The following is a 22,083-nucleotide window of genomic DNA, read 5'->3' on the forward strand; positions in this document are numbered from 1 at the left end:
CCAGTGGCCCCGGCTCCTCCCTGTGTGCTGGACATGGGGGGTTGGGCAGGGGACAGGCATGGGCTAGGGCTCCCCAGAGACTGGGAGCCTTTTGTTTACTGCAAGAGGGGACAGGAGACAATAGGCTTCATTGTGGTCCCCTCAACCCCCCAATTTTCCTAACAAAGCTCTGGGCTCCCTTGGAGGAGCCAGTCTTGCTCTGGGGCCCAGCCACAGATTCTGTAGTGGACTGGGATGCAGAGCATGAGGAAAGACTTCCTGTTCTAGGGCTCAGAAAAGGAAAGGTTAAGAGCCACCAGCCTATATGTAGGTGCTCCCAGTGGTCATGCAGCTGAGCTGTATCATTATACCCCCAAGGGGGAAGAGCTTTATGTACTGTCATTTGGAGCTAGAGCTCAGGGCTTTGCCTCCACTCGACTCCGGGTATCTCAGCTTCCAGGCCTGGGGTCACTTCTCACCAAAATTGGGACTTAGACCATCTGTAGGAGACTCCAGACCTACAGAGGTAGCGGGGTGCCATGTGGAATCATAACCTGCCATGGGCTTTTCCCCACTGTCCTGGAGCTTGTCCCTCACCTCAGTTCCATTAAACAAACAGACGAGCCCCAAGATAAGCAAGCCTAGTCCAGACTGTTGGGAAAAAAAAAATTTATTTCCCTTTAAAATGTACAATTAAAGAATTCAGGGTCTGGGATAATAGGTTGGTGGGGGGCACTAGTTTGAGGGTAGGAATCTGTGCCTCTGACACCTCTACCTCATACTTTTGCCAAGGAAGAAGAGTGTAAGCCAGAGATTTCAGAAGGAAAGAAATATTGTGGTGCCAGTGTTTTTTTCTAGAGCAGGTCAGCCTTTGGGTACAAACCATCACATCCACAAGGTGATGTCAGAGCACAGACTGGCAGAACCCCTGGGAATCATAGACTCTGCCTACCCCCCATCATCAGAGATGAAGTCAGAACTAGACCATCTGGACAACCTTAGGGAACTGGCCAAAGGCCTGGATGTGCAGAGTAGATTATTAGACACACAGTCAAGTGAATGGCCATGTGAAGAGAATGGCTGTGGTTGTCAGATGGCAGCCACTGCTCAGTGGTCCCTGACCTCAAAGAGAGGTGGCTATGTTAAGGCCAAGAACCGGATGGTGGTTATGAACCTCACGACTTTTTTTAGCACCAGACAGTGGAACTCTCCTGCCAGCTCAGTTTCTTGGGGCCTCTTGGGTAAGGGTGATGCTACTTGAAGATCTCTGTGCCTTCACATGGGGTGGGGAGAGGAAGATGCTGTAGGACTGGTTAAAGCCCTGTCCTATGCCCTTCCTCCTCCCCTTCCTCAGCTTCAGTAGGGCCCAGAGAGGACACAGGAGGTGGGAAAGGCCAGAGTGGTATTTCGTTCTAGTTTCTGGGCAGTGCCCCCCTCAACCCCCCAGTGGGAGAGAAGGGTTTAGAATCTCTTTTCCTCAGGCTGGGAGGTAATGAGGAGCTCCTTGTTCCCGAAGTCCCACCAGGCTGTCATGTGGAATGCCATGTTGGTTAGGACAACAGTGTACTCCAGGATGGCAAAGATGGTGTACACTGTTGTGAGGACACAAAGAAGGGCATAGTGAGTCTCCTGTCCCCACCTTCCCTCCCACCCCGGGGCCCCTTGATAAATCACCACTACTACATCACTACATGGAACACACCGTGATATTGCTCATTTATAGAAAATATCAAAACTGTCCCATAGTCACTGTGACCATCTGTGGATCTTAGCCTGGCCTCACCTCCAGTCTCACAATACATGTTGTGCCGAAAGTAGACAGCCAGCGCCGTGAAGAAGGAGACAAAGTTGATGATGAAGAGCCGCTGTTTCCAGTTGTAGGACTTGTGATCCTACAAGATGGGCTGTCTGATCACTCTGCAGCTTACTGGATATGTATCAGTGGCCTCCTTAGCCCCAATGCCTAAGGGTGAGTCTCCCCTCCCTTGGTCATGAAAGCGGACACAGGTAGGGGCAACAGGAACAATGGGCATGTTCACATCCCTGCATTTGCAGTATAATGGGCCTAAGGAGCAGTGGCATCCCTACCCCTCCCACTTCAGGGGGAAGGAATATGAAAGTTACTTGGCATCAACCAACCCAACACCTTCAGATACTGTGGTGGAAAAAAAGGTGTATGTAGGGCCACAGGGGGCAATTGTAGTTATTACAGACCACGGACTATGACATGTCTTCCTAACCCACTGCAGCCTGGTGCTGCCCCTCATTCTACCTCCATTTGGAGCCTCCATCTCCTCTACCCTCCAGTATCCCATACTACCCAGACAGTCCTAGATTCTGACCAGTCACCATCCCCTTGTCTGCAAGGCCCAGCCCCAGGCCAGGTTCCAATTAGAACTCCAGTTCCCACCTCACCATTAACTGCATCTAGAGGACACTTCTTGATTTTCCTCTGGGTCACCTGGAGCCCCAGGTCTACCCTAGGGGTAGACTGTACCTCCAGACTTACTGTGTGCTTCTTGGTCAGCCGCCAGATAATGCACGTGAAGAGCATGTGACTGAGGGAAGCTGCGATGAACACAATGAAAGCATTTTCATGGATTGCTGGAGGGAGAGAGGAGGGTTGGGAGTGCACATTACAGGGAGCACCCAAACCCTATGAGCAAAGGGCAGGGGCAACCCCTCTCCAAACCCATCCCACTCTCCTTCCCTCCTCCAGGCACCCACTGAAGTCCTCGGAAGAGGAGACGTAAGTGAGCACTAGCAGTGCGAGGTTCTCGATGACGTTGAGGCTGAAGTTGAGGCGGCAAAGCAGTTGGTAACGAGAACACGGGGAAGTGCAGCTGAGGTAGTGGTTCCAGTAGGCGAAGGCCACCAAGAAGCGGGGCGCCGAGTGCAGGCCGATGCAGAAGCGCCACACGTAGCGCTGGGGCACCTCCCCGCCGATGGCCGAGCTCACCGAAGGCAGGTAATTGGGTACCTAGAGAGTTGCGACTCTTCTGGGCACTGGCCCTTGCCAGGCCCACCCACCTGGAGATCCTTCTCTCCATCTAATCAACCTGATCCTCAGAAGGCTGTGCCCAGCCCCTTCCCTTCCAGGAAGGTCTCCTTCAGGCACCCTCAGAGCTCTCCTTGGAGGTCTCCCCTTCCACGTCCCGGCTCCCCATTGTCCTTGGTTCTCATTCCCCAGCCAGACTGGCATTTGTGCATGGACATATGTGACCTCTATCTCCCTAGCAAGGAAACCACACATGGCTGGGAAAGCTGAAGACAGGTTCAGAGACTCTCTGACACAGTAGCAGAAGGCCCTGTGAAAAGTTCCATGAGCCCCGAACCCCAGATTCAGTCCCACAACAGGGATGACTCAGAGACCATCTGAGCTTACTTGGGGCAATGCTGGATAAACTGCCCAACTGAGCTGCTCCTGACTGCTCCCAACTCCAGTTGTTTTTCTGGGCAGGTATGCCAAGGTGGTAGAGGGTACTGTGAGATGCTGGGAGAGCTGAGCCAGAAGGGTACCCCCACCCTGATCAGGTTTAAGAACATGGGTGCTCCTAACCTGTTGCAGTCACCCTGTTTTTGTACATCTCTCTCAGCCATCTTTCTCAATGATTGGTTTCCTTATTCTTTAAAGAATCCGAGTGTCATTCCTTCAAGTTGAGGAATTGCTGTGTTGCTTGTATGGCAGAGTGAGAGGATGGAGGATGAGTGAACAATAGTTTTGATGGGGACAAGAAAGCCAGGAGGAGGATTTATTAGACTCCAGGGCCTGGAGCTGCTTCTCAAACTTAAATATGCAGATAACTCACTGAGGATTGTATGAGACTACAGAAGGTCTGGAATCTGAGAATCTGTATTCCTAAAAGATTCCAAGACTGTGGAAGTTACCAGTCAGTTGCCCACACTTTTCAGGTACTTTAAGGGTTTCAACAAGAGCCAGAACAGTGCCAGAGCCCACAGAGGGTATGGCCTTGTGTGATTATGGTGGGACCAGTCTTCAGAGATTGAGTTCTGCAAGATCCCTTCCTTTTTCCCAATGGGTATGTTGAATGGGTCTCAAAGCAGACAGGCAGGTAGGCAATGATGGAGGCAGCTCGCAGGACAGGGGTGGGTCTGGAGAAGCACCAGCAGGGGCTTCACAGCCTTCACAGAAAAGGAAATGGATTCCCATCAGCACTGCCAGAGGAGACTAAGTGCAAAATTCTCAGACAGAGGGTGCTGCTCTTCAGGCCAGGGCTTGAGATACCATAGCTTGCAAACAGGCTCAGATATTCACTCTGAGTATTCAGTGAAGAGGCAGCATGGAGGCTTTAGAGACGCACAAACCTAGGTCTGCATCCCAGTTCTGCCTTTATTAGTGGGGTAACCTTGAGCAAACCACTTCACCTCTCTGAGCTTCAATTTCTTCATTGACAAAATAGGGATATCACTACCTACCTTGTGAGAACTAACTACTATGTATGCAAAGCATCTGCAGTATCTGGCACACAACGGGTACAAGGGATGGCCATCAGAAGACAAACTTCCCTAAAAAGCCTGCAAACATGACTATTGAACATGGGATGGCCTACATGGGACTCATATCTTCACCAGACACTTCTGAGACCTCTAAGTCTCCTTAATTGACTCTTCTGCCTCTCTGAGTAGGTCATCTGAGTAGGATTAGTGGGAGTATTGCCTCCACCTCCTAGAGTATTCATTCTAAAAACTTCTACCACATCTCAGCTATTTAAAGGGAAGAGGATCAGCCTCTAAGACTTGGATGGGAGAGCCCAGAGCATTTAAGGGCTCAGATCCCTCACTGATGCTGGGAAACAGGTAAAGAATAGAGATGGTACAGAATTGGGAGAAAGAGAGAACTAGGGCCCTGTAGCCGCCAGTCCTGTCCTAACAATCTGTACCTAGATTAGGGGTGAGGGCAGAGTTCTAAGAGCAAGGATTGCCTCTCTCATCTCTCTCTCTCTCTCTGACACTCACACACACACACATACACACAATCAAGTACAGATACTCATATACACACCCCATTCCAAGCACACGTTCACCATTCACCAACTACCCCAGCAACAAGCAACATCAGAAGCTATCAGAAACCAGGTACAACAGTTCACCTCAAACCTAACCATAAGCCCAGAGCTAAGGGTACTGAGAGATGGGAGCAAAACCCCTTTCCCCAAGAATAGAAACCCTTTGGCTTGGAGGACAAGGCTCAGGGGATCTGTGGCAGGGCAGAGATTGGAAATTCACATGATATAAAGGGGGGGGCCCCAAAAAGTCCCTGTCATAGCACCTCAAATTTCACCATTAGTCATTCCTTTGGCCTCAGATAAAAGTTCCCCGAAATTATGGATAACTTTCCTATTTACCTTACTGCTCCCCACCTTTTGCCAACTGGACAAAAACTCCCACTCCTGTCGTTTCCACTTGCTATTCTTCTTTGGACTCCATCCCCTCCTGTTTATCCTTATAGTCTCCATCTTAGCTCTGATCTCCCGAGTAGCGTGAGCTCTTGTATTAGCCTCCTCACTAGTCTCCCTATTCTTGTCCCCTGCCCTCCTTTCAGGAAGCAGATTGGTCTTCTAAACCACAAATGTGATCATTTCTCTTTCCTACTTAAAATCTTTCCAAAGCTTTCCATTGTCATTAGGATAAAATCAAAGTGGTCAGCCTAGCATTCACAAAGATTCTTCCGCACTCCACAGCAACAATGCCCACTCCTCCAGGAAAGAAGTCTTCTTCCCCAATATCCAAGCTGGGTTATGTGCTTCCTCTGGGCCTGCCATCCCTGTCTTCCCTTTTATCACAATAGGAGTCCTGTCTCACTGTGTAGTGACTGTCCATGTCTAGAACTACCTCTTGTATGAATTAGATGTTAAGAGCAAGTCTACGTTCAATTCCATGCCCCTGACACAGAACATCTACTCTTGGGTCCTCAGCAAAGGTCTGGTGGACTGCTCTTGGAGGCAGAAAGGCCATCTAGATTTGTATCTGGCAGAGCCCCGAGTGAACACAGGGAGGCCAGAGAGAGAAATCAAGCTAGAGGATTCCAGAGCAGGGCTGGGGTCCTCTTAGGCCAGGTTCCCAGTCTGGGCTATAGCTATCTGTTACTTCTAGCTCCTGGCCTCCTCTTACCTCCTCAGACTTGGCTTCCCTTCCTGTCTGGTCTTTCTTTAGCCTCCTCCCTCTCATGATCTCTCTTACCTATTCCCACTCCCTTCCCTTCCCCTTTTCCCTTCTGCTTCCTTGCACTCCCTATAATCCTCTTCTACACTTGGAGGACTGTGACTGTAGTCTCTGAGGCTCTTCCCACAAATTTCCCCTAACTCTGACTTGCCCCCACCATTCTTTTATCCCTTTCCCCTCTCTCTGACCCTCCACCTTCTCTCCTACTCCCTGATTTTGCCCTTATCACCATCTTCAGACCTGGCCCTGATCCAGGTGCTGTGGAGCCTGGCACTCACCCCACAGTCAGTGGCCACCGTGTACTCAAAGTGGAACACCAGGGACCAGATGATGCAGAAGAAGAAGCCGAACACGGGGAAAGTGATGACCCACCACAGCATGGCCGTGAAGTGAAGCCGGAAGATGGTCCCATCAGGGTCCAAGGGCTGGAAGGCTGCAGAGAACATCCTGTAGGAAGTGGTGCCTAGGTAGGGTGAGGGACACAACTTAAGGCCTGGTGGGATACCTGGGCTTTGAAAAGTGGGGCCTTTTCCAGAGATGGCTACTCAGGGTACAGAAAAGAGCCAGAGTAGAGAGAGTAGATAGAGCATCAGGGAAAAAGGAAAATAGTGCAGAAGAAAAGAGATGCAGAGGGAGATGGGACAAGAGCAGTAGAGACAGTCAGGGCCAGGAATCCCCTTGGCACTCTGGTCCCATTTAGCCACCCCTTGAAGAATCTGGAGCATAGAGGCTCCTAGGGGCCTGGACATGAAAGCTCTGCTGGCCCATCTCATTCTCACTACCCTCATACACACTCAGGAGAAAGATAAGAGGTGGAAGGGTAATTATTCTCATTCCAAGAAGGGGAGAATAAGGCTGAGAACTATGCCAGGATCATTCACTGGGACTAAGGCCTGTTGCCAGCTGACAGCTTAAGGCTCCAATTGAGGCTTTCTTCAGGTCAAGGAACCTAGATAAAGGACCCGAGCTCAGAATGGTCCAAGCCCTCCCACTGACCCTGTCTGACCACATTCCTGCTCTTTACCCAAGTTCAACTAGGAACAGTGGGTGTGCCCCAGGACCTACTTCAGTGGGGCCATAGGCTGCCAGCCATCCCACCCCCAGGCTCAGAATGATCCAAGCCTCAGGCCAGCACTATAGCCTGATCCCAAGATACCAAGGTCCCTTTGAGGCCCAGACCTTTATCTCCTTTCTCTCTGAGAAGACCATGTCACCCAATTCAAGGTTTACAGGTATCTGAGGATCATGGGAACCTTCTCCACTCAGCTTGAGCCTGCAGTGCTGGGTCAAACCCAGAACACACAGACCCAGACCCAGGGAGCTGGGCTTCTTCTGCTCCTTTCTCCCTCTAAGCAAAGAACTACTTTTCTACCCCCTATTGTCCCTACCACCATGACCACCAAGCCAGGCTCCCTTCTGGGAGATCAGACAAAGATGACTTTATATTAAAAGACCAAGAACCAAATCTCCCCTTGGGACTCGTACCTCCCTCCATTAAGGGAACCCTCGTCCACTAGTCCAGCTCAGCATCAGGGAAGAGGAAAGGGGATGGGAAGCATACTGAGCAACACTCACACTGAGCGCTGAAGGATCCGGTCCTTGGGTCAAGGGCTCTAGCCAGACTGAGACAGTTCTAAGACTAGAGAGGCCCACCCCCAGCTCCCCAGGGCCTGCCCTCCCGCCCACAGAGTGCCCAGATCTCCACGCCTGCCCAGGCACACAGCCTTCCTAGGACCAAAAGGCCATGTCATAAATTCTGGAACACTCTGCAAAGAAGTAATAGTGGCTAAGGTCAGCCCACAACAGCTTCCCTGCCAGGGATGGGGGGGGGGGGGGACCTTTCTGAGAGTTGTGTCTATGAATATAGGTAGATTTCTAGAAAGGGAAAAGTTGAAAACAGAATGGGATTTTGCCATTTTTTTGTTGGAGTAGGACTGAGTATGTTTGTTGGGCCCCATTGGATAGCTAGCTAATCTTAAAACAAAAGATTCATGATCCAAAAGAGATCTACACAGGCCTGAATATGAATTATCAGTGTCCAGCCTGGACCTGTGCAGAAACAGCTAATGGCATCTCAGGCTGCATTAACAGAGGTGTAACAGCCAATAATAAGATTGGAACAGTCCTGCTTTCGCCTACACTACCCAGGTCATATGAAGTCCTACGCCCAGGAGGGCCTAGCATGGAGAGAACAGTGATCAATTAGGCCCAGGCTAGGGGCACGTGCCCGAGGGTGAGGATTGCCTGAAGGAACTAGAGCTATGCTACCTAAGAGTAGACTCAGGGCCCCAATCTCTGCAGGGCTGGCCGGAAAACCAGGAGGAAAGAGTAATCCTAAGGCTCCCAAGGCAGAGATTCACCAGGAAGAGAGTATATGCTCACTATAACAAAGAGCTTGCTAAATATTAGCAACTAAGCCTCTTTGGAATAGGCTATCTTGGGGAAGAAAACTCCCTGTCACTGGAGATATGCAAGCCAAGGTAAAATCATCTACTTACAGATGTGCTAATCTGAGGTTACTTCTTTTATTCCTAGCGTTGGCCATTCCTGGGAAACTCAGGGTGAAAAATTCAGAGCATATACAAAAATCCCCAGATAGATCCAACATGGTAGTCCCAGGGAGCAGAAACAAAATACCCCCAGGGTCACTAAACCTAGTTCTGCCCAGAGGTGCCAGATACCCCTCCTACAACTTACTACCTATGCCTTAGCTACATAATTAGTATTCCAAGAATGGGTCATAGATATACCAGACATGCTGAGGTTATTGATCCCATTAGCCCTTGAAGCCAGCCATAAGGGGCAGAGCAAACAGCCTATGTTTACCTCCATATGCTCTACAAATATTATGATTTTCTGTGTGGACTATGACTGTATTATACCATGCCTTCCATTTCTCAGAGAACTAGGCTGGTGGGTCCTATTCCCTTATTCAACAAATACTGATTCAGATGTAGTGTTCACCTTCAAGCAGCTCCCAGTTTGGTGAGGAAGACACACAAATACAAGGTGATAAAACTACTGTGGGTAACCAGAGGAAGGAGTAATTAAGGTTGCCCCAAAGAAGCTGAAGAAGGCTTTTTGGAGGAAGAGACACATCAGCAGGGTGCTGAAGAATGAAGAGGAGTTGGCCAGGACAATATAAATATTTTATGTATTATCTAAGGTGAAAACTAGGGTATGGATCCTTTCTAATCCTCCCCCTTAGATCACCTGGTCACCCTCTTTCTTCCAGTCCTGTTCTTTCTGATAGCTCCCAGCTTGGGTTTCATCAGACCAGCTGCCCACAGCTCAAGGCCCATGATTACCCAATGACAAATCAAGAGGGAAAACTTCAAGTCCTATGAACAAATGAAGTGCCAGACCCCCAACCAGACTCCACTGCTAGTCACAGCCCTTTTTCTAGAGCAAATGCCCTTTGTAGGAAGAAGAGGAGTTCAGCTGACTGGGGGCCTTCAGAGCCCTCCCTGAGGCTAATGCAAAAGTCCATATCCAGGCTCTGCCTCTTTTCTCCCTAAAGCACCCAGGTAAATTCCTCTCCTGCTCCACCTTCCAACCTGACAATTTCCTTTTCTTCCTCTTCCTTCTGCTCCTCATCCTTCATATTTCCCAAACCACCTTCCTACCCTCTACCTGGAGCTCTACACTAGCCCTGAGGAGAAGGTAGACAGGAACTATGAATCCCATTTTAGAAAAGGGGAAATTGAGGCTCACTATCAGTGTCTCAGGTAATATAGAGTCAGTGGATAAACTAGGAGTATGAGAGAGGTCAGAACAGGCCTCACCTCCTTTACTCCAATATCCTACAGAGAAAGAACTCTCACAGCTTTCTTCCTGGCCTAGGACACCATCTTGCCTTCTGGAGGGTACATGGCCACCTATGAAACTTGACGGCATGGGACCTACCCCAGAACACACACTCATAATCAGATCCCCTTCCAGACAAGCACAAATACAGTTTCTCTCATATATTAACACATACCCCACTCAAAGCCATTACAGTCATGTCCCCTACAGTTACACACACATATACATAATCACATTCCCACTGAGACAGGCACAAGTCCACAGTGCCACACCAACAGGCTCCAAATGCCCTCTAGCACAGTCCTGTTCTCTCTCCACCCCCATCCTCCCCGCCAAAAAAAAAACAAAACCCTTTTTCTTCTGAATCTTCCCCTCTGTGAAGGATTGTGTTCTGGGTTCTGGAGCTGCCTAACTTCAGTGACCCCACTCCCAAGTAACCTCCATGGAAGGTAGAGGGAGACTAATCCTTGTGACCTCAATTTGCAGGCATGCCTCCAGCAGCCCAGTATGTCTGATGGACCCCTACTGCTAATCAGGTTACAATAGAATCAGAATCCAAAATAGATCCAACTAGGGTCTGAATATGTGTTATCAGTGACTCCCAATCCCTACCCCACAATGTGTAGCCGTAGTCTCCTCGAAGTGGAAGAGCAGGGACCAGAGGATGCAGAAGAGGAAGGCGACAAGTGGACAGCAGACTGTGACCAGGGCCACCATGGTGAGGCGGAGTCGGACTAGGGTCCCATCCCGGTCCAGTGGCAGTGGGACCTGGTACATCTTGTCAGACCTGGGGATGGAGTGGCGTGCTATCAGGGCCCAAAGCAGCAAGGCTGGGACTCAATGGTGAAGTCAGTCCTTGTGCTCAGTCCTGAGACTGAGCCATGGATTAGGAAGTCCAAGAAGGAAGCAATCTAGCCCCTAAGCTTGGACAGCTCCTGCCCTGGACCAGGAAGACTGATTCAAATTCCATGAGAACATTCACCCTCAATTTCAGAGGAAAGAAAATGAACTAAACCTGTGCTGCAATGAAGCTTAAATAGACTGGGAGCTCTCCTCAGCCCTATGCCTGGCTTGACAGGCCTAAGGCTACAGGAGCTGGTTTAACTAGTTTCTCATTCCAGGAACCAATCCTAAAGCTTCATTGTAGACAGAATGGTCCATCTCTTCCCCAGGTCCTTGAGCCTTCAGGCTTCAGGGCCTTCTATCAGCTCTCATTGCTTTACTCACCAGCCAGGGTCCTTCTGTACCTTCAGTCCCTTCACAGGCTCTGTGTGCTCTGTGTGCCTGCACCACAATCCACAGCAGCAAGTACTCCATGGAAACCAACAGAACCTCGACTACTGGCTTGTCCCCGCCTGCTGCCTCTCGTGCTCTAAGGGTGAAAGGCTTTGTAGAATCAGGCCTGATGCTGGCCTGGGCTTGCTTTTTACTGGATAAAGTTGCCTAGTCAGCTTCCAGAGGCTTCCCAGTGCCCAGGGGCCAGTCCACTCCCTCTGGAGAGTAGGTAAGTGTTCCTGAGAACTGTGACTCCCATTCAGATGAGGGTACCTAAGGGCAGGAGCTACAATAGCTGAACATACACTAGCAATGCTAGTCCAGCACCTCCTTGGTATATACAGAAAGGGAAGTTGAGACTGTGAGAGGGACAGAAAGCTGCTCAGGGTCACAGGGTCACAAACTGCAACTCTGGCCTTCCTTGACCCTTACCTTTCTGGGCCAGAGATCAGGGCAGAAAAGTCAGATTAGGTCAGATTAGAAGGGGAGGGAGAAGGGGTGCTTGTCTGTAGGAGGAAGAAAGGTAAACAAATCCTATGTGGTGAGTCAATCATCCCTGTACCATTGTAAAGACAGAGAAACCAAGACTCAGAGAGAAAGCCCTTCCTCAAAGCCATATGCTGAACCTGAGGGAAAGCCATCCTCAGAATTTAGGCTCCTTGTTGCCAAACTAGGGCTGGTTCCAGATACTTAAAGAATTCGCCCCTCTGGACTCAAGGGCCTCACCAGATGAAGTCCTAACTCTTCTGGGCCTCGCCCTCAGGACTCTCCCTTCTAGCTTTACCCTCAGGAAGAACTTGACTTCCAGGAGGGTAGCCTCCCTGCATTCTGGACAAGGCCAGGGAAACATGCCTCTGCATTCTCATCTTCTTCTCCTGTCCCCCTCTCTACCAGGCCCTATGAGACAGTCTACCCCAATTACTCAAGCTCCTTTCTCCCTTTAGGGACTGGGGATCTCCCAGGGGAGATGGCCCTACTGAGCCTCCCCAATCAAACACATCCCTTGGATCATCCTCAAATGAACTTAGTCCCTCAAGGCCCTGGAAGGAGAACATCTTCCCCATCCAGACCAAATCCAGATTATGTGGTTGTAGCAGTATTAGTCCCCCCTCCCAAAATTCCTCCTTGAAGCCAGCTGCTGTGGATCCCTCAGAAACCACTGGTTCTCGAAATTGAACACCAGGGAATGAACAGGCATTGCCGAAGGCAGGGGGATAAGGAGGTTCGAAGAACAGGCTATTCCATTTGGAGATATGCCTGGTCTCCTTTTAAGCCGTGTGACCTTGGGCAAGTCACCTAACCACTCTGGGCCTGTTTCCACAGTTGTTCAACACAGGGATCATGTTTTTAGATAAGGCCACTCCAGCTTCTACAGGCCTCAGAACAGAGAGCTCACTACCTGAAGGGCAGCTGTTCAGCCCCAGTCAGCTCTAACTTCCTTATAGGTATTCCGTAGTTGAAAACTGCTTTCTTAGGAGCATCCATACCTTATCTCCAAAGGTGCCTAAAGATCTTCTCAGTTTCCAGTCCAAATCCAGTTTCTAGGTGCCTTCTGAACCTCGGAACTACATATAGATTGTTTTAATCCTCACTATAGTTCTATGAGGTGGACGCTATGGCTTGTACATTTCCATTTAACAGTAGAGGAAACTGAGGCTCAGGAAGGTTACAAACATTTGCTCAAGGTCACATGCTAATAACTGACAGAGCTGGGATTTGAAACTATTCTATTGGATTCTAAGCACCCCCACCCCGCCCCCTGGCCGGCCCCACACTTGCATTTCCAGTAACCTAAGGAGGAATGCATACCAGGAGTCCCTGTGGAGTTAAGGGAGATCTCAGCTTCTGCACAACCAGCCCCATGTAGGAGAGCAGTGCGGAAACGAGTCAGCTCAGCAAGTCAGAACAGCAGCAGTTCCAGAGTAGGCTCCAGGACTCCCCGAGTTAGGGACGTAGCCTTGCGTAGGCTGCACCACGTGGCCGAGCTCCCGCAAGTAGGGCTGCCCAGCAGTCCAGCACACCCATCCCCATACTCACCCAGGCTGTGGTTGCGCTGGCGCAGGCCGGGGGCGTGAGGTGGGGGGGCCCGGGCCGGCTGGTAGCCCAGGCCCAGCCTTGGGGGGAGTGACAGGGAGGGGGAAGGTGGAATGGGTACGGTGGGGCGGGGCCGGCGCACTTGGGGCGGAACTAGGGGAGGAAACTGCACCTAGATTCTCTGCTAGCTCCTCCCCGCTTCTGCAGACCTAGGCCCTGGGCTCTCCCCATTAATCTGGCGTGCCCTTATGCCATGCCTTTCTAGCCCTCATCTGTCCCACTAATGCTAGCTGCGTGCGGACAGCTGGAAGAGCTCTGATCACCAGGTTTGACCCGTTTCATAAGCCAACTTGTCACCTTACCTCTCCGCTGCGTTCCATTACCTGTTGAAAGAACATAAAATTAATCCAGCAAGACCCCAAATTAAAGGCCCCAAATTCTCTTATTTCCTGTCCTCCGTTCTGGCTGAATTATCCAGCTTCACCCCTCTAAAATATTAAACTAGTTTCACCCCAGCCTTGGCGACCCTTCTTCAAACTTTGTTACCGAGAACTGATTCGGGGAATTTCAGAAGAGAGAGGAGCACCTTACTGGTATTGAGAGATCCAGTGAGGTCCATCCCAGAAACTGTGGGCCAGAGCTGTTCCCACCTTTGATCAGGAGAGGGCGCCCTGCCCTGTCTGAGAGAGCAAAGAGAGGATCTCCAGCCCCAAGCTCTGGGTCTCTCACCAGGAAAGGACTGATCACCAGAAACCGTCCCCCAAAGTTCCCTTCCCTCCCTGACCGACCCATGAAGGAACCTAAGGGAGAGTCTTGGCTGCCTTTGCAAAGATCATCTTACCCCAACAAGGAAAGAGGATGGAGGGACCTGTAGTCCTTCCTGCAGGTACAATGCTTGTTTGTCAGGGCAACTGCAGGGGCTGCAAGACCTCTGAGCTAGTCACCACCATGACATTCTCCCCCATTTAAATCCCCAGAGTAATACTTAGCTCCTTTTGAGCACTCTGTCTCCCAGGCACTTTTCTACTTTTTATGTTATCCCATTTAATTCTCATAAAACCTCTATGAGGAAGATACTATTAATATCCTCCCTTTACCAATGGAAAACAGAAGGTAAATTACCTACTCACATAGCTAGTAAATGTCAGAACCAGGATTTTATCCTGGCACCTGAGGTCCCTTAATCACTATACCCTGTTAATCCCACAAGGTAGCTATATGAGGTCACCACTTTGCAGATGGGGGAACAGAGGCTCCAATGTTTAACTTGCCAGAGCTTATTTCATGCATTCATTCTTATTGATTCACTCACTCTAGGCCCTCTCTGTGGCAGACCCTGGGCTAGGCAGTGGTGGGAGACCCAGAGCTATCTTGGTCCTAACTCCTGAGGGCTCGAAGTCATTCTAAAAACTACTTTTCTTAACTTTCAATTTTTTTCCACCCTGTCCTTTAAGGTCCTAGGGAAAGTGAATAATTAATAAAACTTTACTGAAAGAACCACTGCAATTTAGTTTCAAAAACTGGATTTAGGTTTTCTATCTTGGGGCTTCATGTCATCCTCTTTATTTAGCTCCAACCCACAGATGCCTGCTTCTGGCCATTATTCCCTGTCTTGAGCTCTTTCCTGGTCCCACATCTTTATTTTTCCTGTTCATATTGCTTGGAATGCTTCTTTTTCTCCATCTCAGCAAACTACCCTTCTTGTAAAGGTAGTGATTAGCATGACACTCTGGTAAGTTAGAAATGCATGTGGTAATTTCTAGGGAGATCAATAAAATAATAGAAAAAGAATTTAATTTCTAAATTGGCATAGAAGGAAAAACGAAATAATCCAGAAGAATGCAAGAAAGATTAAAATGGCCAACAAGCACATAAAAAGATGGTCAACATCATTAGTCATTAGAGAAATGACAATGAAATGACACTTCATACCACCTAGGATGGCTGTAACTTTTTTTAAAAAGGAAAAAACAGGTGTTGACAGTGATATGGAGAAATTGGAACCCTCATATAATGCTGGTGGGGATGTAAAATGGTAGTCACTTCATAAAACAGTTTGACAGTTCCTCAAAAATTTAAACATAGTTACCATATGACCTCACAATCTATTTCTCCTTATAAAAGTATCAACACAACAGAATTGGAAACATACGTCCACAAAAAACTTGTACATGAATGTTCATAGTAGCATTATTCATAGTAGCTACAAGGTGGAAACAACTCAAATGTCATTCAACTCATGAATGTATAATAAAAATATGATATATCCATAAAATGGAATATTATTTGACCATGAAAAGAAATGAAGTACTCATCAATGCTATAACATGAATAAACCTTGAAAACATGAAGCTAAACAAAAAAGCCAGACACAAAGGCCACATATTCTATAAATCCATTTATATGAAATGTCCAGAACAGGCAAATCCATTGAGACAAAGTAGATTAGTAGTTGCCAGGGGCTGGGGGAGGAAAAGATGAGGAATGAATGATAATGGTTCTGGGGTTCCTTTCTCTTTTTTTTTTAAATTGATTTTGAGAGAGAGAGAAACATCAATTTTGTTCCACTTATTTATGCATTCGTTAGTTGATTTTTGTACAATATGTTCCCTGACTGGGGATCAAACCCACAACCTTGGCGTGTCGCGAAGACATTCTAATCAGATGAGCTACCAGGCCAGCAAATGGGTCTGGAGTTTCTATTTGGGGTTATAAAAATGTTCTGGAATTATATAGTGGTGATGGTTGCACAACCTTATGAAAATACCAAAAATCTCTAAATTGTACACTTTAAATGGGTGGATTTGAATATGTCAATTATATTATATGTAAATTATTCTTATATGTGAATTATATAATATAACTTCCCATGTAAACTGTATCTCAATTTTTTAAAAAATCTGGCAAATATCTGTGCCTCAATAAATGGCAGAAAAATAAAAGAATAAAGGGGAGACAAACAGAACAGGAAGGTCAATTAGAAGGTATAAATTAGATAAAATCCTGAATATACCAGGAAATTCATTAAATACAATGAAAAGTGTTCTACCTAAAAACCTAATTATATGCTATTTATAAGCATCACCCTTCACTATCAAGTTATAGGAAAAGTGGAAGGAAATCAAGATTTACTTAGTGCTTCTAAGTGCCAGACATGTGACCTGTCCAGTCCTTTGCAAATTCCATTATCTTACTTGACCCTCACAACGACCTTACAAAATAGGAATTATTATGTCTGTTTTATAGACAAGAAAACTAGGGTACAGAAGAACTAAATGACTTGTGGAAGGTCTAAAAAGTAGCAGATCTGGCACCCCAGCTGGTGTGGCTCAGTTGGTTGGAGTGTTGTTCTGTGTACCAAAATGGTGGGTTCAATTCCTGGTCAGGGCACACACCTAGACTACAGGTTCAGTTCCTGGTTGGACGCATACAACAGGTAACCAACCGATCAATGTTTCTCTCTCATCTCAATATTTCTCTCCCCATCTCTGTCCCTCCCTTTTCTTCTCTCAAAAATCAGTAAGCATGTCCTCAGGTGAGGATAAAAAACAAAACAAAACATATCTGGCCCATGAACTTAGCTGTTTGACTCCAACTCTGCTGCTCTTTCCAATGCACCACATAAGAAATCTAGAACCATCCATCTGAAAGGAAGTCTCATGCCTTTCTCTGACTCTGTTGTCTTTACAGGTCTGATTCCTCACTAAGCACCAATGATAGCTACATAATACGTGTGACAGACTGGAGGCTCCCATGACAGAGCTGGACTTTTCTTAGCTTTCTCTTGGCCAGGGAAGTGTTCAGATGTGGACATCTTTGGGCTCCTGATGCCAGTACAGGGCTTGGCTCAGCAAGCTTTTGTGAACATACACCAAATTCTGTGTGTTTAGAGGTAAAAGAAGGAAGAGGATGAAAATTGAAGGGGTATTAAGAGAATTAAGCAGAGTAAGAGTATGTGGGCCCAGGAAGCCCTGGCCCACAAAGAAGTCCTTCCCTGGGCAGAGTCCCTGAGAATGACAAGCTTGTGGACCACATCCCTATAGGGTACCTAACAAGAGTGTTTTGTTTTTTTTTTACTTAGAAATCACCGTGGTCACAAAGAATTCCTCCCTGGAGCACTCATCCAATGTCTCACCCTCCAGTCTTCCCACAGTCTGAACTATTTAAGGATCCCAGGTCTTGCATACCCATTAGTACTTTGGACTGAAAGTGCTCACTTACTTAAGACATACTTCTGAGCACTTTCTCTTTTTTTTTAAAGATTTTATTTATTTACTTTTAGAGACGGGGGAAGGGAGGGAGAGAAACATCAGTTGGTTCCCTCTTGCTTGCCCCCAACCAGGGACATAGCCTGCGACCCAGGCATGTGTCCTGACCGGGAATCAACCACAGACCTTTTGCTTTGCAAGACAATGCCTAACCCATTGAGCCACATCACTCAGAGCAAGCCACTATTCTTTAAAATTTTTTTTATTTAATTTTTTTGCCCTGGCTGGTGTGGCACAGTCGGTTGGGGCACTGTCCCATAAACCAAAGTGCTGCGGGTTCAATTCCCAGTCAGGGCACATGGCTAGGCTGCGGGATAGGTCATGTCTTGCAACCGATAAGTTTCTATCTCACATCAATATTTCCCTCTCTCCCTCCACTTCTCTCTAAAAAAAATTATTTATTGATTTTCAGAGAGACAGAGAGGAAGGGAGAAAGAGAGAAACATCGATTTGTTGTTCCACTCATCTGTGCACTTGCTGATTGTTTCTTGTATGTACCCTGACTGGAGATTGATCCCACAACCTTGGCTTATCGGGAAGATGCTCCAACCGAGTACCCAGCCAGGGCCTCTGAGCCCCTTTTCTAAGAATCATGTCAGAATATGTAGAATGGGAATTTCTTGACATTTTTAAAGACTGTAAATAATATCTATCATACACTGAAGGATTATTGAGTATTAGTTACCTGATAAGTGCTTCATCTCATTTAATTCTCAAAACAACCCTGTTAGGCAAGTAATATTATCTCCCTTTTACAGGCAAGGAAACTGAAGCTTAGAGGGGTTAAGAAACTTGCCCAAGTTCATACAGCCAATACATAGCTGGGTTCGGATTTAAACCCAGTATTCTCTGACTCAAATGTCCCACAGTTCAACTTTTCTATTTAAGAAAATAATTCACCCATGCATGCATCTAACATTTAATGTGCACACATATACTGTGTGTGTTTGGCTTTAGGGACACCAGAATAAATAAGCAGGGGAAATTTTTAGTTGGGTTTAAAGATTGGAAGGTGAGAAATCGATGTTTCAGGAGGACAGTGAGGAAGCTATTATAACTGTCCAGGGAGAACTAATGACTTTCTGATGCAGAGCATAGGTAAGGGAAATGGAGGAAAAAGGAGGGATGTTTGGATGAAGTTGGGGAAAGGTGGCTGGAGTCAGCTGTTTAAACTAGCTTTGCTATTTTACCCATGCTGTATTTTTTTTCCTTCCTTCAAGCATCTACTGAGCACCTACAATGTACAAGGTTTCTTCTATCCATTCTCTCTTTTTTTTTTTCTAAAATGGAGCCAGACTCCATTTTGATGGAGGTCATTTTGTTGTTGTTGTTTGTTTATTTATTTTATTTTTAGAGAGAGGGGAAAGGAGAGAGGGAGAGAAACATCACCGTGTGGTTGCCTCTCACTCGCGCCCCCAACTGGGGACCTGACGTGCAACATAGTAATGTGCCCTGACTGGGAATCGAACCAACGACACTTGGCTCGCAGGCCGATGCTCCTATCCATTATCTTATTTCATCTTTCTGACATCCCACTTTTTGACAAATTAATCAATAATCTCTAATCCTTTGCTATCACTGAAAACCCACAGGGATTTAAGTTCACCTACCTTTGGGCAGAGCCCGTTTCAATTTTGTATTGATGCCCCAGATGGAGGTGGTGGTAGAGCAGTACTCCTAATAGACTTTCTGAGCATAGTCCCTGATATTCTGCGTGGGATTCTGTCACTAGGTCTAGTTTCTAGAACACGCTCAACCCTCCCTTTGTAATGTCAGGCTTCTGCTCCAGGCTAGGCCTGGGGAAAAGGACACCAATGCTAAAGAAAAAAAACACAAGTCCAAAATGGCATCACTCATTCCAAAATCCCATAATACCAAACTAGATTTAATACCTCTCCCAGAAACATAACCTTAATCAACCAGTATGAAACTTTCTGGTCAAGCACTGGTAAGGTAATCTGTCACATGGGTCCTCTCCATCCTCCATAGACAGATGCAATTATATAATAAAAAAACTTCCTCTTCTTTTCCCCCAGAGAAAAGATATCCAGGCCCCAAAATAATCCTTTCTTTTGCTAATAGCTCCCTTGCCCCACCCTTCTTTCTATAAAGTCCTTCCATTTTGTACAACCCTTCGGAGTACCCTTCTAGCTGCTAAATGGGATGCAGCCCAATTCATGAATCGCTTAATAAAGCCAGTTAGATGTTCGGATTTACTCGGTTGAATTTTGATTTCTTAATACCAAGATGAAGAAAATGCAGCTTTGACCTTCAATAGCCCAGCCACAGAAGACAGGAAAGTAATAGGATACAAAGTGACAGAGGCGAGCATTAACCCAACTTGCTGAGATATATCAGTAAATGTATCCCAGAGAAGGCGGGAACATCTGAAATAGGGCTTTAAGAATAACTAAAGGACAGGTGGGGAAGAAGTCCTATGTTGAGCCGCCCCCTTACGGCATCTCTGATGCTCATAATGGCTATTCTAGGGATTCAGAGAGGAAAAGGTTGTGCCGGGGCTGGAATGGGCTAGGAGACAATAAGGCCAGGTTTTGAATCCTCCCTGCAGCTGCAGAGTCCTCCAGCTCCGCTGGCCAGGAAGTGAAGCGAAGACCAAAGGGATACCTTCCCTTTCACCTCCCACGGACTGGGCACTACGAGGATAGAACAACAGTTACCGTGCCATCCTGGAGCCTTCCCTCTGATTGGCTCGAGCTTCAGCAGCTGGGGTCTCTCCGCTTCAAGGAAGGGGCGGAGCCTTTGTTACGTCACAACTCTTCTCCCACACCCCGCCCAGTGTAGCCACTCACCAGCCCACTTCCAGGGCCCTTGTGTGACGTCACAACTCTCTCCCAGCCAACCGCGGCAGCGAGAAGCGGGACTCCATGTCCCTTTCACCACCCCACCCCTTCCCCCCCTAATTCCTTACGTCCCTCCTCTTCCTCCTCTCCCCTTCTCCCGAAGACCGCCCTCACGTTCAGTTTCAAAAGACTCGTTATCCAATGAGTAATAGGATGGGCCTAGAGTGGCGTGGTCGGCTACCAATGCGCAGGCAGCGTGGGCGGAGCGCCCTGAGCGAACCTCTGACGGCGGGCGGCGTGTGACGCAGTCCGGTCCTCTGCGCGCTGCTCCCGAAGCGGCGGTCGGTATCTGTGGTGGCGGCTGTGGCGACGGTTTCCTGGCGGCCGCGCGCTGCTCTCTGAGCGGCGGGTGGCTAACGGGCCTAGGCTCTCATTCCTGACACTCCCTCCCCCAACCGCATCGCGGTAAGTCGGGAGCCGGGGTGGCGGCAGCTCCGGACAGCAGGCTCCTCCTCTGGGCGGGCGGTGTGCAGGGCTTCCCAGGCCCTCTCCGCGCCAAAGTCTAGCGCCCCGACGAGCATCTCTGCCCGTAGAGAGGGGGCGGGCCCGCGACCCTGAGATTCAGAAGACGGCTCTTCGGGTACTGGGAGAGAGTGCCTATTGGTGAGGTCTGGGCCCCGGGACTTCCATTGCATCCTACGGTGAGGGAGAGTTCATCTATCCAGTTGTACTTACTCATTTGCCTGGTGGTGACTAGGTGGGCCGGCCCTCAGTTGTGGCAGCGCCTTAAAACCCTGAATATAGTCTCCCAGCGCTTCCTTGACTGGGTTTTATTTGCCTTGGACTCTCCTACAGGGGAAATTTGCAGTTCCAGGGTTAGGGTGGGTGGATCGAGAGTTGGTTAGCTTTTTGAAACATGTGGGAATTAAGGTTGAGTGAGTGAAGTAAAATATTATTTTCTGGTCTCCCACGTGTTTCTTGTAAAGCTAAGTGAGAAAGATGGGGTTTCCGGATTCCTAGATAGCCGTAAGGACCTTAGTGATTAAGCCAGTTTACCCTAGGTCACGTGCAAGTTTTATAGGTCGAGAAATCGAGGCCCAGAAGGGACAGGATTAGCTGGTGTCAGATCTGACACTGTCTAGAAATGTGTCAACTACATCACTTTTCCTGGTGTTCTCGGCTTCCATTATTGAAGATTTTCTTTGGGGTGGGAGTGGGGCATGCGGGGGCGTTCGGTAGGTAGGAGCAGATAGCCTTCAATAGTGTTTCGACTTCGTTGCTACCAACTCTATTCTCTGTAAGGCTGACGGTTAATTAATGGTACCCTAACTTAGAACGTGAGAACTAGAGAACTAAACGTAAAAGTTGGTTAAAGAATGTCAGTAATGTTACGTATTGGAAAACAAATCGGTAAAACCACAAGTTATTGGTTAGTTTCCTGTTCCAAACCTACAATTTTTATTCTGGGGACTCAGAAGAAAGAGTTCAGTTAGTGATCCACGGCAATATTGGATTAGAAAGCAGAAAATACATGTGAGACTTAGAAAGGTAGGCAGTAAATTTTGTAGTTATTGTACTTTGGAACTCATGGCTTCTCTCTTGTACAGAATTCAAAGTTTTGTAGTAGAAAAAGGTGATAAAATGATAGAGTCCGTTTTGGAAGGAGAAACTTAAAGAAAAGACCAGTGAGTGTTTTCTGTGATAGCTTTTAAAATTAAGAAAGAAACCCTTGTTAA

General features: G+C 47.8%; 2 protein-coding genes across 12 annotated transcripts in view; one reads left to right on the top strand and one right to left on the bottom strand.

Annotated features, from left to right (window-relative positions):
* Positions 1–636: 636 nt before the first annotated feature.
* PGAP2 (post-GPI attachment to proteins 2) lies at positions 637–20,300 on the bottom strand. Of its 9 annotated transcripts, none has more exons than XM_090264717.1 (8): positions 20,225–20,300; positions 13,641–13,661; positions 13,282–13,358; positions 10,582–10,756; positions 2,707–2,959; positions 2,489–2,583; positions 1,763–1,871; positions 637–1,571 (listed from the first exon to the last, which is right to left on the bottom strand). In XM_090264717.1, the coding sequence occupies exons 2-8, from the start codon at positions 13,656–13,658 to the stop codon at positions 1,441–1,443; spliced, it is 858 nt and encodes a 285-aa protein (XP_090120843.1). In that variant the 5' UTR covers positions 13,659–13,661; positions 20,225–20,300; the 3' UTR covers positions 637–1,440. The 9 variants fall into 9 exon arrangements, with proteins under 9 accessions (XP_090120843.1, XP_090120838.1, XP_090120882.1 ...); XM_090264712.1 differs by lacking the exons at positions 10,582–10,756; positions 20,225–20,300 and adding exons at positions 11,197–11,341; positions 13,865–13,907; XM_090264756.1 differs by lacking the exon at positions 20,225–20,300 and adding an exon at positions 6,441–6,625 and having other exon boundaries at positions 10,569–10,756.
* A 347-nt stretch (positions 20,301–20,647) lies between these two features.
* Positions 20,648–22,083, top strand: part of NUP98 (nucleoporin 98 and 96 precursor) — a 121,262-nt gene continuing 119,826 nt past the window's right edge. For 2 of the 3 annotated variants that reach the window (XM_090264761.1, XM_090264764.1), the window contains exon 1: positions 20,651–20,812. The gene's annotated coding sequence lies outside the window, so the exon portion shown is untranslated. Of the gene's footprint in view, positions 20,813–22,083 lie in introns of all 3 variants that reach the window. The other variant, XM_090264773.1, reaches the window with a different exon arrangement.

This window comes from Furipterus horrens, unplaced genomic scaffold (genome assembly GCF_987537825.1).
Source record: "Furipterus horrens unplaced genomic scaffold, mFurHor1.1.pri manual_scaffold_2, whole genome shotgun sequence".
Classification (NCBI taxonomy): Eukaryota; Metazoa; Chordata; class Mammalia; order Chiroptera; family Furipteridae; genus Furipterus; species Furipterus horrens.